This window comes from Xenopus tropicalis, chromosome 8 (genome assembly GCF_000004195.4).
Source record: "Xenopus tropicalis strain Nigerian chromosome 8, UCB_Xtro_10.0, whole genome shotgun sequence".
Lineage (NCBI taxonomy): Eukaryota > Metazoa > Chordata > Amphibia > Anura > Pipidae > Xenopus > Xenopus tropicalis.
Genome location: NC_030684.2, coordinates 119,998,340 through 120,014,288, shown reverse-complemented (window position 1 = coordinate 120,014,288; position 15,949 = coordinate 119,998,340). Strand labels below are relative to the sequence as shown.

Sequence of the window (15,949 nt, the reverse complement as noted above, 5' to 3'; positions counted from 1 at the left end):
CACAAAGTTTGAAACAGGTCAAGAAATTCATAACAACCAGGTGTCTGGTTTTTATAAGGGATGACCAGGATATGCAATCTGCTGACTGATGGCTATGGAGAACTAGACCTAGCCCAAACCAGGCAATGTTTCATTTACATTATAGTTTTGCCCTACGTTGCGTGCGTTCTTACGTGTGTCCATCTGCGCCTTTATATGTGCAGGGCTGTCATCTGCATTATCCGTGCCTCTATATGCGCGTCTTGTGGATTGGCGCCTCTAAACACCCGGCACATTCATTTAATTCCCTCCTGTGGTGAATATGCTGTGTACGCCAACGCCGCCTGAAGAAAGGCGTGTATAAAAGCATTGTGCCTATATACGCGCCTTTCTTCGGGTGACGCTTCGCGTACACAGCATGTTCACAGAGGTGGCCCACTAGAAAGCAGCCCACGGCCTGGCACCAGTCCGCCGACCAGCGGTTGGGGACCCCTGCTTTAAAGGACATGTAAACCCTACATTTTCCTACCATGTATATAAGTTGGGCACATCTCCCTCACCAAAACAACACCATTTGTACTGCATACATCCCCTCCATTCATCAGCACATTTTCCAAAAACAAATAGCAGCCTTCACCGGCAGCCATTTTCCCTCTCACACATTATCAGTGACAATTACATCTGCACACAGCACATGTACGCTGTAAAGTTCATGCAATAAAGAATGCAGGATCACATAGGCAGAACTAAGTTTGAGAAAACAAAAGGGTGGACATACCTGTTGTGCTGTATGCACCATTCCAATGCTTCAACTTGATACATGAGTCCTTCACAGAATTCTTTTAACACTAGATCATTGCACAGATCCTGTAAAATACATAGATATTTCTCAGTACATGCCCCTAAGCATACCACTCTGTGATAACTGCGCCCAGTCATTCTGTGTGACTTACCTTATTATGGTGCAGTGTGCATAACAGCATTTTTGCAGACTCTATACTCTGACAATGGGTCCAGCCCAGTAGCACAAGGAGACGTCGGAGTGGCTTAAACTCATTTCTTAGCAGCATGCTTAATGTTGTGAAATCCTCTCTTTTTAGCAGAGCCAAGGCAGTAAGCTGAAAAATAAAATCATTTGCAGTCAATGCTACAGCTAACATATAGGATATAGGATAAATGAAAATACCTCTAATGTTGTAGGCAACCATGAATAATATATGGTGCTGGTTTTGTTGTGATCAAAAAATTACTTATATCTATAAAAATGGCCCCTTTTTGGAGCTCCCTATAGATCCTCTCATGTCCCTGTTCTTGATTCAAATGAGGGGTGGGCGTGTCCTAATGCTCCCTACCCAAGCACAAGCACTACCTACAGCGGCCCCCTGCATAGCCTGGGAAAGGATGCAACAGGAAGTGGAACAGATGGGTTTCTGAAGAAAGTTTCAATATATCAGCCCAAAATGCTACTTTTTAAAGAACATTCCTTCTGTATTTAGATGAGTACGATTCAGTGGCACAATATTGTTGGTCACACAATATGTCCCCTTTAAAGACTCTAGAACTTATTTCTTACTATCTCTGTATTGGTTTAACTGTAATGTTAATAGTGGAATATAATTTAATTCCTGCAGAAGGGTTTTCCCCCAATACTGTAAAAGGTGTTTCTGACAAAATTAAGCCATTTAAAAAGAGATCTGCCATTTATCAGACTCCCAAATATCCCTCCCTTACAAGTGCCCCCAAAAAACAGTAGCAGAGGGAAACAGACCAGGATTTGCTCCAGAAAGTGTTTTCCAGTGGAAAGGCAGTAAAAATAAGCAGTCTTCCATGGGTTCACTTGCTCTGGGTCACAAAATAACGCAAGGATGGCTCTCTCTGAATCAGAAAGCTCGCAGGCTGCTCCTGTTCAACACAAATAGCCAAAATACATGATCTGTTAGCTTGATAGATACGTTACTTATATATTCTATTAATGTTGCACACATGTTGGAAAATGCTTTTACCAGCCCATGTAATCAAATGACCCCGCAAGGGTCACACTGACTGAACCTGAAATACACAGAATGACATAGAAACAGCTATGGGATCAATTTTCAGAAACCAATCATCATATAGAATGCTCTGAATTGTGGGAAGGCCATCTCCCATAGACATTTTAATCAAATGATTACATTTTCTTTAAAATGATTTCCTTTTTCTCTGTAATAATAAAACAGTACCTTCTACTTGAGGCCATCTAAGATATAATTTATGTTTACTGATGCAAAACAATCCTATTTGGTTTATTTTATATATACATCATTTTTAGTAGACTTAAGGTATAAGAATCCAAATTAGAAAAAGATCCCTTATCCGGAATACCCCAGGTCCCGAGCATTCTGGATAACAGGCCCCATACCTGTATATGTAATGCGGATAACACTGTACTGTGTTGCAATTACATTTTAAAAAAAAGAACTTTAAAAATGAATAATTTTAACTGATACAGGTATAGGACCTGTTATCCAGAATGCTCGGGACCTGGGGCTTTCCGGATAAGGGATGTTTCCATAATTTGGAGACCATAATTTGTTCTACTAAAAAATCATTTAAACATAATTTAAACCCAATAGGATTGTTTTGCCTCCAATAAGGATTAATAATATCTTAGTTGGGATCAAGTAAAATGTTCTGCTTTATTATTACAGAGAAAAAAGACATTTTTAAAAATAATAGAAAATAAAGAATTATTTGCTTATAATAGAGTCTATGGGAGATGGCCTTTCCATGTCTACGGCAGAGGGTTTTTTTTAGTAGTTCAGTGTATGAAGACACACATAACAAGTCAGGTTTTCACTACCGTTTCTAGAGCTTTTTCTCATACTTCCTCTGTCTAACAGTTGCTAACTGGAGAGGAACCAAAACCAATGTATGTCTAAAAATGGAACAATGACAGGTGTAATAACTAAACATGTGTAGTGCAGTGTGCTAATATTTCATGCACATTTAGAATGCTTTAATAAAATAAATGTATTCACCACCTTAAGCCCTCAAGGTAGTCAGTAAAATAGGAAGACTCTGTTTGTAGCTGTAGTACAATGCTTGGGTATATGTAGCACATGACAATCAGTTTGTATTTTGATTTTAAAACTTTTTTCAGGAGCATTTTAAAGGGAGGTGGGGAAATAGGTTAGGGATTAGAATTACTGAGGGGTGCCTAGTTAATGGCCACGCCCTTTCAATGATCAAATGGACCAAGCAAAAGAAAGAAACACATACACATTTCTTCAATCTTTAAAATTTAGCATAGCAATCCTTTGGGAGTTCCACAGCAGAGGCAAGGTGGGACTCCATTAGGTATAAAAGGGTGAGTGTTACACTCAAATCAGGCCAGAGAGGGAGTTCACCTATAGTTCAATTCACATACAGATATGTAGAACTCCTTCAGAAGCCTAGATTAGGGCAGCTGTGCACATGATGTTGGTTCCTGAGTTTACACAGTGGGCATGGTGCAGTCAAACCTGAGAGCACTATGCCCATTATGATACACACAAAAATTAAACTGATTAGCTTGTTGCAGCATTTCTTATATTTTATTAACCAGCCTGCCTCTTAAAAAAGAAAGATATATACACAAAGCTTATGTGACATAATGGCTACCTTTTCCCGGACTCCTCTGTGCAGTTATAAGTGCTTTCATATTCTCACTTGCCACAATTCCGTACAAACTGACCAGAGCATAGTTCTGCTTCCTGAGCATGCACTGCTGGATTTGCTCTTCTCTTAGAATGCTTCCATGGCTCCAACAGGCTCTGAAGAGCTCTTGGCACAAGTGCCTAAGTTCACTGGCTTGTAGCTCCCCATTGAAGTGCATGGTGCCCAAGACACCATAAATCTGTTCAGCTACTTTTTCTAAATGCTCTTGTGAACCATGTTTCATTTCCTGCAAAGATTTTATTAAATCTAAAAGATAATCCACAGAGATGTTGAGTAGGAGATGGTTATATTCCAGTGCAGAAGGATGAGAATTATCAATGAGTAAAAAACCTATCAAAGCTTGTACAAGTCTCGGATTGTGACCGAGGAAAGTACGTAAAGAGGAAATAGTTTTCGGGCTGAGCCTTGGACCAGAGATTTCCCTTCTGTTTTCTGATTCTTGGTGACTGTATAGAAATGCTTCATAGAGCTCCTGAAGAAATAAAGACATGCATCAGAAATAATTAAAATGTTTCTATTTAAATATATAAACGTTAAATAAAAGTTAAACTGACATCAAAACTACACCTAACGAATGCCTTGGCAAAGGCAAAAGAAAGAGAAGCAGAATGCTTTTATTAACTGTTCCCTGAAAGCTGGAGAAAGAGTAGATAAAAAAATATTTTTTCGTAACAGATCAAGCCTGAGAGCACAAGTAGCGCAGAAGGAACAGTAATCACTACAAAGTTATCATTAATACATTCTGCTTTTCCTTCTCCTCTGTGTTGGCTCTTATGGCATAGGTGAGCAGGTTTGTGAAAAGTGTCATTACATATTTGTGTATTGAAAAAAAAGGGGGGGAGAATGCATTAGAATTTTACAGCACATACTGAAACAATAGATTTTGGTGCAATTTAAACTTGTGTCTGTTACCTTGAGTACTGGTTCTGAGGCATCATCCTGCAGTTCCTCCAAAAGCAGCAGAAATTCTGTTTTACCTTTGAGAAATGGGGTTGGGTGTTTCTGAAACACAACAAAACAGCTTAATGGAACCATATTTCCAAAAATATAATTATTATCAAGAGCCTTAAATGCAGTCTACGCCAGTGATGAGCTTCCTTTAGAACTCCAGCTAAAACAAACAGAATTATCTGAAGGCTTCCAAGGTCTGGTTTAAACATGTTGCTGAAAGGCCTCTACTAAATCTGAAATATCAATATTGTACAAATATGCCAAAAAACAAGTAAATTGATGGAGGTGGGCCGGAAACAACCAATTAGAAAAACTTGTTTAACAGCTTCCAGTAGGCATTGTGAATTAGAAAGGGGGGTGTTTATAACTGGGCGGACAGCACACTGATAAAATTACTGTACACACAAAATCTTTGAAAGAAATTTGGTGGTGCCAACATTTAACACACCAAATGTTATGAATAAGCTGTAAAATACATCCTGAAAAATAGTGCTCAGTGAGATCCTTCATTATAATTGGTCCTTTGTGAGGTCACATTTTCACATGATTAACTGATATTTAACAGATAGTGAAAAATCTCTAACAAAATTCTGTAGTAATGATCCAGAAAATGCCCCAGTCTATATCAATCAAATATAGAGGTTTAATTGAAACACATGGCCACTGAGCCAAAGAAAAGCCTATCTACGCGTGTTTTTATAAGATATAATTCTAACATAGTTGTGTACATTTTAATGGGTTTGTGTATCCCCCCCCATCCCCAGTGATGAGCCAACAGAGCATAAAATTAAATTACCGCTAATATGGAATAGAACATGTAAGTACGATGCTTATGGCAGTTATGCAGACAGAAAAGATTTCTGTATGCAAGAATATCTTCTTATAATATATAAAACCTCAGAAAAGGTTAAGCAAGTTAGTATCATATGCAAGCAAGTTTACTGGCATATTTGCTCTGCAGATGAACAAACTTGCCATTCAAAATCTTGTTTGCTTATTGAACATTTCAAAAACTCATGCAGCTACATGGGAATTTTTGCAAGGCATAATAGTTCAGACTAGCTCAGGTCAAAGTCACTCTGTGTGGTTGCCCTATTGATAACTGAATGTAGAAAGGTTTCACAGGCACCCCAGGCCTCTTTCTATTAACCCTTTAGCTGCCAAGGCCGTAGCTCCTACGTGCTGGCAAAAAAAGTCGCTAAGTGCCCAGCACGTAGGAGCTACGTTTTACACTAAGTCAGCGCGTTCTCTGCACTCGCCGATCAATGCGAGTGCAGAGACGCGCTGCCAGCCCCACAACCCCCTAGGCAACGAGCTCACCGGCCCTGGACGTCCTCCGCCGCCTCCGATCGCCCCCAGACTGACCCCAAGTCGCAGCGACGTCATCAAGACGTGCCTGCTGCTTGGGGTATTTAAATCCTGCCCCTGGCGCCGCCCTCTCACTCTTGGAGCCTCGTGGACGTGCCTGCAGCCCCCTGCGACCCTCCAGCACAGAGATCTGCCAGCCTGCCTTTGAGATCTGCCCCAGGTACATTTTTTTGCACCATTTATACACTTTACACCATTTACACTATTGTAATTTTTTTTTTGCTGATTTTTTTTTTGCAGTTTCCACTTTTTTTTTTTTTTAACTTTTTTTACACTTACACACACATATACACACCTGTACACACACTCACTTCTTTTGCAAGTGTGCACACATACATATTTTTTACTTTGCCTTTATTTTTTAGCCTTTACACACTTATCACTGTTTGATCAGTTTTATTTTATATTATTGATTTCATTTGTTCATTGCTTTTGTGTTTCATTGCTTTTTCAGTTCTGCATTGTACTTTATTTTCTGTTTTACTTGTTTTACTGTATAACTCTGATTTCTAAGTTCTGCTTTATACTTTTATTACTGTTATATTGCTTGTTACCTTGATTTTGCAGTGTGACAAGTGATCAGGTAGCCTGAACGCAAGTCACACGGCATAATCTCATTTTTCATTGATTTTCTGATTTCTAAGTTCTGCGTTGTACTTTTATTACTGTTATATTGCTTGTGTTATCTTGATTTTGCAGTGTGACAAGTGATCAGGTAGCCTGAACGCAAGTCACACGGCATAATCTCATTTTTCATTGATTTTCTGATTTCTAAGTTCTGCGTTGTACTTTTATTACAGTTATATTGCTTGTGTTAGCTTGATTTTGCAGTGTGACAAGTGATCAGGTTGCCTGAACGCAAGTCACACAGCATAATCTCATTTTTCTTGGGTTTCTTAGTGATTTTCTGAGTTTCCAGTTCTGCGTTGTACTTTTGATTAGTTATATTGCTTGTGTTAGCTTGATTTTGCAGTGTGACAAGTGATCAGGTAGCCTGAACGCAAGTCACACGGCATAATCTCATTTTTCATTGATTTTCTGATTTCTAAGTTCTGCGTTGTACTTTTATTACAGTTATATTGCTTGTGTTAGCTTGATTTTGCAGTGTGACAAGTGATCAGGTTGCCTGAACGCAAGTCACACAGCATAATCTCATTTTTCTTGGGTTTCTTAGTGATTTTCTGAGTTTTCAGTTCTGCGTTGTACTTTTGATTAGTTATATTGCTTGTGTTAGCTTGATTTTGCAGTGTGACAAGTGATCAGGTAGCCTGAACGCAAGTCACACGGCATAATCTCATTTTTCATTGATTTTCTGATTTCTAAGTTCTGCGTTGTACTTTTATTACAGTTATATTGCTTGTGTTAGCTTGATTTTGCAGTGTGACAAGTGATCAGGTTGCCTGAACGCAAGCCACACAGCATAATCTCATTTTTCTTGTGTTTCTTGTGATTTTCTGAGTTTCCAGTTCTGCGTATTACCTTGATTTTGCATTTCTTTTCTTGCCTTTTATTGCATGTCAGTGGTTCCATTGCATTTTTAGATTTGTGTTGCTGTTCATTTACTGTTCTTGCTTATTGATTGTTCTTGGTTGTATTTACAGAACTTTGCTTGTATTACTTTTATTTCAATAGTAATTAGGTCATAATCATTTTTATTTGTGTTGCTGTTGGTCTACTGGCTTTTGCTTTTTTTTTTTTTTTTCTTTGCTTGTTCCGGATTGTTCTTGCTCTACATTGTCCTTGGTGGTTTTTTTTAGGGAGGTCTAGAGTTCAAGGGAGGGGTGGGGTTTCTTTGCCAGATTTGTTTATCTTATCTGTTTTTTTTTTCTTCTACTCTGCCTTGCCTGTGTTGCTGTAGTTTGTCTGGCTTCTGATCATATTGTGATTTTTTTTTTTTTTTTTTAACATCATAACCTTTATTGATCGTTAAACATATATCATATGTACATCTTTAATTACATATCAAGTTAAAAAACATTTGAGTTTTTGTTTCTGTATTTCACACGATCTGTAGTATCGGCATTGTGCATGTATGGGGGTAACTGTTTACCAATGATGTAGATCTTACACAAGGTTTGAGGAGCATACAAAAGAGAGCAAATATAGAAGAGAGGATAAACGAAGGGTAATATTAAAACATTGAGATTGCATAGCATGGTATATGATATAGTAGATAACCAGGGTTATTGCCTATTCGTTCCGTGGGTAGTTCTGGGGGTCTGGGGTTTGACCTGGGCTCTTGGTGGGTAGGTTTATTTGTTGTTGCCCATGTCTTAGTGGGTTTTTGGCTTCTTTTGGGGTAATGTCTAAAGGGGGGGCCAGGTCCCCCATGTTTTCTCGTATATCTCTGGGGTTGCTTTTTTGGTATAGAGATATTGCATGCAATCAAGGTATTTCTGCATTTGGTTTAGCCAGGTCTGGTGGGTTGGAGGGTGTACATCTTTCCAATGATGTGTTATGCACTTGCGGGCTTGGAAGAGGCCCTGTCGTACTACTGTTAGCTGGCCTTTATTGCCCATGGAGTCATCGCATGCTCCTAGTATGGCCAGTTCTGGGGAGGGTTGAAGTTGCACCCTTGTTGTTTCTGCAATTGTGGTGAATACCTTTCTCCAGTATACTTGTAGTTTGTTGCATTCCCACATCATGTGGATAAAGGTACCTGGAGCTAGGTCACATCTGGTGCAGTTGGGGGATAATTGGGGGTTCATCCTGTGTAGTCTTAGTGGGGTAAAATAGGCTCTGTGAAGGATAAGTTTCTGAATCATTTTGTGGTTGGCATTAGGGGATACAAACCCGGGTGCCTCCAGAGCATCCAACCATTCATCATCAGTTAGCGAGGGAATATCGGTTTGCCATGCCCTAAAGAGGCCAGCGTTGGTTTTTTCATATTTGCAGAATCTGAGTGTGCTATATAGGGTGGATACCAAATGTTGGCTTGTTTGTACCTCCAGTATTTTGCAAAAGGGTGACTTCCCCATTTTGGGGGGGTCAGAGTGATAAGCATGTTGTATCTGTCTATATGTTAGCCATTGGGTGTCGGGGATTTCGTATTCCCTTTGGAGTCTGTCAAAGGGTTTGAGGGAGTTATCATGTATCAGGTGTTGTAATAGTTGCACACCTTTGTTGTTCCATATCCGGCTTGCTTCTATATGGGTGAACTCTTTGAGTGCTTTATTGTTCCATATGGGTGTGTCTGGGTGTTTGGTGCGGTGCATACATATTGCTTCAGCTCGTGACCATAGGGTACGAGTTAGGGATATTATGGGGTGGGTTGTATTGTGTTGTTTGTTGGGAGGGATTTTTAGCATTGTTTGTAGGACGGGCCTTTCTGGGCTGTTCAAGGTCATTAGCAGTTTAGTGGATGGGCATGTGGGTTTTGGGGTGGGCCAGGGTTTAGTATGTGCTAGTTGGGCAGCCAGATAGTATAGTTCAAAGTCTGGTAGGGATGCTCCTCCGCTATTTGCGGCTTTTTTGAGGGAGTCCAGTTTGAGTCTCCTTCTCCCCGTTCCCCATATAAAGGAGCCCATTAGCTTGTCAAGTTTTTTGAAGAAGGATTTAGGGATCCTTATGGGAGCCTGCGTTAGTATGTACAATACTTTGGGGAGTATTGTCATTTTTATCAGACTGATGCGGCCTTGGGGGCTGAGGGGGAGGCCTGCCCATTGTTTAAATTTTGTTTCCATCATGCCCAGTAAAGGTAATATATTCATCTCCCAGTAGGTGGAGATAGGTAGGGATACCCTAATGCCTAGGTATTTAAATTCTGGGGTTACTATCAGTGAGTGCTGGTTGTGGTCGGGGTTACTTTTTTGTTTGTCTACCAGAAATAGGGTAGATTTAGTGAGGTTTACCCTGAGGCCAGAGTGGTCTCCGAACTCCTGCAACGTGTGGGCTAGTTTATTCAAGGATGTGGTACAGTCAGCCAGGTATATTAGAGAGTCATCAGCGTAGAGCTGTATCTTCTCTTGTTGGGGCCCAATTTTCCAGCCTATTATCCTGGGGTCGTTTCTAATTGTAGCTGCTAGTGGCTCAATAGCTATTGCAAATAGGAGTGGGGATAGGGGGCATCCCTGTCGTGTTCCCCGGGTCAGTTGGAAATGTGGGGAGGGTATTCCATTTACTGTTACTGAGGCTAGTGGGTTAGAGTATAGTAGTTTAGTACGGGCCAGGTATTGGGGCCCAAAGCCCATTTTGGTCATTACTTGCCATAGGAAGGGCCATTCTACTGTGTCAAAGGCCTTGGCGATGTCCAGCATCGCCAAGGCTCTTTGACCCCGGTTGTCATGTTCAATGGCTAGGTTGGTGTACAGTCTCCTGAGGTTTATTGCTGTACTTTTGTGGGGCATGAAGCCTGTTTGGTCTGAGGCTATTAGGTTGTCTATGACCTGCTGGAGGCGTCTGGCTTGTATTTTGGCCAGTATTTTTATGTCACAGTTCAGAAGTGAAATCGGTCTGTAGGACCCGCATTCCTGCAGGTCTTTGCCCAGTTTGGGAAGAACTATTATTGAGGCTTCTCTCATCGATGGGGTTAGTTCCCCTTTGGCTAAGGCTGTTGTATATGCTTGTAGTAGCTGTGGGGCTATTGTATCTGCATATGTCTTATATATCTCTATGGGTATGCCATCTTTTCCTGGCGATTTCCCGCTGGAAAGAGTAGAGATGGCTTCTAGGACTTCGGTTATTGTGATGTCTGCCTCCAGTGCTTCTTTCTGTTCCCTTTTCAGTGTAGGTAATTGAATTTGGTCTATATATTGGGACAGCTGGTGTGTTGGTATGTTTAGTTGTGTCCGGTATAATTGTTCATAGAAGGTCCCAAATATTTTGCTAATAGCTTTGGGGTCTTCTATGATTTGGCCCGAGGGGTTCCTGATAGATGAGATTATTGGTGGGGAGGTTTCGGATCTGGCAAGGCGTGCAAGCATTTTCCCTGTCCTGGCGCCCTGTTCAAATATGTTGTATTTAAGGAACAAGTGTTGTTTTTTGGTTTTGGCTTCTAGGAATTTTTGGTATTCTTCTTGTGTCGTTTGTAGGTTTAAGTGTGTGTGGGGGGTAGGGTTTGTTATCACTGCCTGTTCAGCTTGGGTAATTTGTGCCTTAAGGCGTGTTTCTGCGGTTTTGGTTTTGGATTTGATTATGTTAATTTCAGATATATATACCCCCCTCAGATATGCCTTGAAGGCGTCCCAGTTGAGAGGTGTTTCTTCAGATGGGGGATTGTTTACTGAGTATTCCTGTAGTGTAGCTTCAATCTCTTCCTTTTTCCCCACTATAGTTATCCAAGTTGGGTTAAGGCGCCAGCTTCTCGTGCCTGTTGCGTACCCCCATCCCCACACCATTTCAAGGGGTGCATGATCAGATATGCCTCTGGGCAGGAATTCTATGCACTGTATTGTTGGCAGCAGTGTTTTGGGGGTAAGGATCAGGTCTATACGGGATAGGCTTAGGTGGGATTTAGAGTAGCAGGAGTATTGCTGGGCGGAGGGGTGAAATACTCTCCATGTATCTATAAGATCCAGGGAGTTGAGCCAGTCATTAAACTTATGGTTTTCCCCGGTTCCGCTTGTGCCATCCCGTTTCCATCTATCTTTACTGGGGTTGGGAGTGGTGTTAAAGTCCCCCCCTGTTAAGATAGTCGCGTTTGGGTATTGTAGGGTGAATTTAGTTAGTTCTCGCAGCACCTCTTCTGAGAATGGTGGGGGGATGTATATATTTGCCAGTATACATTCTCTAGAGAAAATTTTACAGTGAATAAAAACATATCTGCCCCTTTGGTCCGTCTTTAGGTTTAGTAGCGTAAATATTACCCTCTTATTTATCAACGTAGAGACCCCTCCCGTATATACAGAGTATGTGGAGTGGTAGCTCCAGCCCACCCATGGCTTTTTTAGAGCCAGTATTGCGGACCCGGTAAGGTGTGTTTCTTGGAAAAATAGGATGTCAGGGTTTTGTTTCTTGGCATATGTGAGGGCTGTGCGCCTCTTAATAGGGTCGTTAAGTCCCCTGGCGTTCCAGGATATGAGCTTTAGGTTATCCGCCATTATTAAGAGGGGAGACTCCAGCATATATCCCTGGGTATCTATTCCTACCCATATCCTCTCTTAGTTTGAACGTATGCGTTACCCTTATTGCGTTCTCTTGTGTGTTGTTACCGTGTGACTTTGTACTTAGATATAAACATAACATAACAAAACTTATAATGATCCCAACTTCCCTTCCCACCCCGTGCCCCCATATCAAAACGTCAGAGGCTACTTTCCCCGAAACCATAACTTGTACCAGGGTAGAACTAACCCTTAACCAGAGTGTCCGCCCAAGCTATTTGGGGGGGTTATGGAAGGCTTCTCTTGTATCACGTTGCCCTTCTGTTCCAGTGTTGGAGGTATTATAGACAGTCTATGGTCTTGTATAGGTAGTTGGCGCCCATCTTGAAGTTGGTATTCTGTCCAGTATACTTATGTTCCTTGTCTCGGTGCTAGGGTAGGGTGTAGGTATTTGTAGATGGGGCGCGACGAGCAGGCTATGGTAGGTATTTATGTCCAGTTTTACTCGCTATGGTGTTAGGTGTAGTGGTTGCTTTCCCGGTGGGTTTCTGTGTCTGTTGGCGTGTAGGTGCACTTATACATTACCGACCCAGTGAGTCCAGCCAGTTGCAGGCATCTGCTGGGGATTCGAAGAATTTGGCGCCGGCTGTAGTCTGCACTCGGAGTTTTGACGGGTATATCATGGAGTAGGGTATCTCTTTTTGGCGTAGGCGTTTTTTGATGTCAAGAAACCGTGCTCGTTGTCTCTGGAGCTCTGCTGAGTAATCAGGGTAGAGAGAGATGGTTGCGTTGTTGCTCTTTATTTGGCCGTTTTTGCGCGCTATTGTGAGAAGCTTATCTCTATCCTTGCAATTATGGATGCGCGCTATCAGCGGCCTCGGTGGAGCGCCCGGTATGGGGGGCCTTGTTGGTATTCTATGGGCCCGTTCTACCGAGAACGCGGTTGTAAGGTTGTCGGGGCCGGCCCATGTCTTAAGGAGTCTTTCCACAAAGGCCTCCGGGTGATCGCCTTCTTCGCGTTCGGGGAGGCCTATGAGTCGGATGTTACTCCTTCTCGCTCTGTTTTCTAGGTCGTCTACTTTTTTGCGCCACATTTCTATCTGTTGTTGGAGGTCGTTGGTGGTTTGTAGTAGAGGGCGACTCGTGTCTTCCAGAGTTGAGATTCGGGCCTCCGCCGCGGTGGTGCGTTCCCTTATGCGTTGCATGTCGTGCTTGATCAGTGATAGCTCCGCTTTTAGTTCATCAGTTTTTGCCATGATGGTGGCTTGGCAAGTTTGTTGGCACTGCTGTACAGCCCGAAGCAGGTCGTGCAGCGTTGGTTGTGGCTGGGATGGCTCGGTCTGCACGTTCGGGTCGGGTGGTGTGGGGTCCGACGCCATATTGGAAGGTTCCGTGACCTGCGCTGTTTGCCGTACAAATTGTTCCATACGGGTAGGTGCCCCTGGTTTCCGCTTATTGTTCTGGTTTTTACCTTTCATAGTTGTTGGGGGGTCTTGTCGCCCCCTCTGTGATTATTATTTTTGTCCTCCAGTGGAGTATTCTGCCAGGATTAATGAAGGGTATACGGAGCTCTCCCTCGGCACGTCTTACTCCATGAGCAGTCAGGCCACGCCCCGATCATATTGTGATTTACTCGATTTTTTGTGTGACTGATTGGGGGCATTTAGACTACAGTGTTATATTAGTTTTGAAAATATTTTGTTGGCAACATGGCTAGAAGGTTGTACTCTGTTGAAGAGGCTGCTGCACTGTGCATGGCCTCTAGCTCGGAGGAGTTCAGTGACTCTGATTCCGAGTATGTGCCCCCTGATTCAGAGAGTGACTCCTCTACTGAGGAGTCATGGTGTAGTAGTAGCATGGTTAGTGCTCTTGAGGAGCCCATGGAGGTGGAGGTAGAGGAGAGTGTTCCAAATGAGGGAGAGGGTGATAGGGCTGATGCTGCAGCTGGAGGAGAGCCTGCGTGGAGGCCTCCTTGTAATTTTCCCCCTGAGATTCCCCCATTTACTGCAGTCGCTGGTGTTAAGGTGGACACCAGGAATTTTGAACCAGTTGATTTTTTTCAATTATATATTACTGAGGCCATCCTACAGGATATGGTCCTCTACACAAATTTATACGCCGAGCAATACCTTGCCCATAATCCCCTACCTAGGTATGCTCGAGCGCAGGCATGGCATCCCACTGACATTGCCGAAATAAAAAAGTTCTTGGGACTCACTTTAGCTATGGGTCTCATAAAAGCAAATTCCTTGGAGTCCTACTGGGATACCACTACTGTGTTGTCTATCCCTGTTTTTTCTGCCACCATGCCGAGAAACCGGTATCAGCTACTGCTCCGGTTTCTGCATTTCAATAACAATGCAACGGCTGTACCCCCTGATGTGCCCTGCCATGACAGGCTGCATAAATTGAGGCCCCTTATAAATAGCCTGTCTGAGCGGTGTGGAGAAGTGTATACCCCTTCCCAAAACATTTGTATAGATGAGTCACTTCTCCTCTTCAAAGGGCGCATCGCATTTCGGCAGTACATCCCAAGCAAGCGTGCCCGCTATGGGATCAAATTTTACAAACTGTGCGAAAGCATTACGGGGTACACCAGCTATTTCATGATTTATGAAGGCAAGGACTCCAAATTAGACCCCCCTGGTTGTCCCCTTGATTTGACTGTCAGTGGCAAAATTGTATGGGAGCTCATCTCTCCACTTTTGGGCCAAGGTTACCACTTATATGTGGATAACTTTTACACTAGTATCCCCCTGTTCACTGCCCTATATTGCTTAGATACCCCAGCCTGTGGCACTATAAATCGTACCCGAAAGGGACTGCCCAGGGATCTGGTCAGCAAAAAACTTAATCGTGGAGAAGTTTATGCCCTCAGAAATGATGAGCTCCTTGCCATAAATTATTATGACACAAAAAATGTATTCATGCTGACGACAATCCACGATGAGTCAGTAACTGTGGTACAGAGAGTTGGTAGGCCCCCTAAAACAAAACCTCTCTGTTGCAGGGAATACAGCAGGTACATGGGTGGCGTTGACAGAACTGATCAACTCCAACATTACTACAACGCCACTCGAAAAACTAAGGCCTGGTACAAAAAAGTTGGTATATACTTAATTCAAATGGCCCTTCGAAATTCATACGTTGTATATAAGGCAGCAGTACCAGGCCGCAAATTATCCTACTATAAATACCAGCTGCAGATAATCCCTGCCCTGTTGTTTAGTGGCGTAGAGGAGACAGAGCCTGAGATGCCCCCCAGTGACAATGTGGCCCGATTGATTGGGAAGCACTTTATTGATACGCTTCCACCCACACCTGGAAAAGTGTTTGCCCAAAAAGCTTGCAGAGTGTGCCGTAAAAGGGGTATAAGACGAGATACACGGTACTACTGCCCTAAGTGCCCTCGCAACCCTGGGTTATGTCTCAAACAATGTTTTGAGATATACCATACTCGGCTGCACTATTGAAAGGGTAATAAATTGTTGTGCACTGATAGAATTTATTATAATTGGCATCCCGCTTTGTGCAAAATTAATATAATAGCCTTTTGGTTTATGTATTCAGGTCAGATTTTTTTTTAGGTTTTATGTCGTGGTTAGTTTGGGTGTTTCCTTACCTAAAATGTTATGTTAGGTTATGTATAGCCAACTGAGGTGTTGCGTGACGGACTGGGCCCCTAAAAATTTGTGGTGCGTGATGATCATGATGTTTCATCTTGCCTGCGGATGATTTCATCTCCCCTGCTGATGCCACAAGGTTTTTTTTTTACTGACACCTCATAAGCTACCCTTTCAGGGCAGTTGCTACGGCTATATGTATTTCTGGGTGACATTTTAGGTTTTACTAGTGTACAGGGCAGTACTAGTGTTTCAGGGCAGTTGCTAAAGCTATATGTATTTCTGGGTGAC

The 15,949-nt window shown here is 42.4% G+C and overlaps 1 protein-coding gene across 2 annotated transcripts in view; it reads right to left on the bottom strand.

The window, feature by feature from the left end:
* zfyve26 (zinc finger FYVE-type containing 26) overlaps positions 1-15,949 on the bottom strand; it is a 59,123-nt gene that overhangs the window by 34,649 nt on the left and 8,525 nt on the right. For both annotated transcript variants that reach the window (XM_031891017.1, XM_002937207.4), the window contains exons 3-7: positions 4,588-4,677; positions 3,619-4,147; positions 1,748-1,881; positions 933-1,097; positions 758-846 (exon numbers count right to left, since the gene is read on the bottom strand). In XM_031891017.1, coding sequence (XP_031746877.1) covers positions 758-846; positions 933-1,097; positions 1,748-1,881; positions 3,619-4,147; positions 4,588-4,677 — 1,007 coding nt within the window. The remainder of the gene's footprint in view (positions 1-757; positions 847-932; positions 1,098-1,747; positions 1,882-3,618; positions 4,148-4,587; positions 4,678-15,949) is intronic.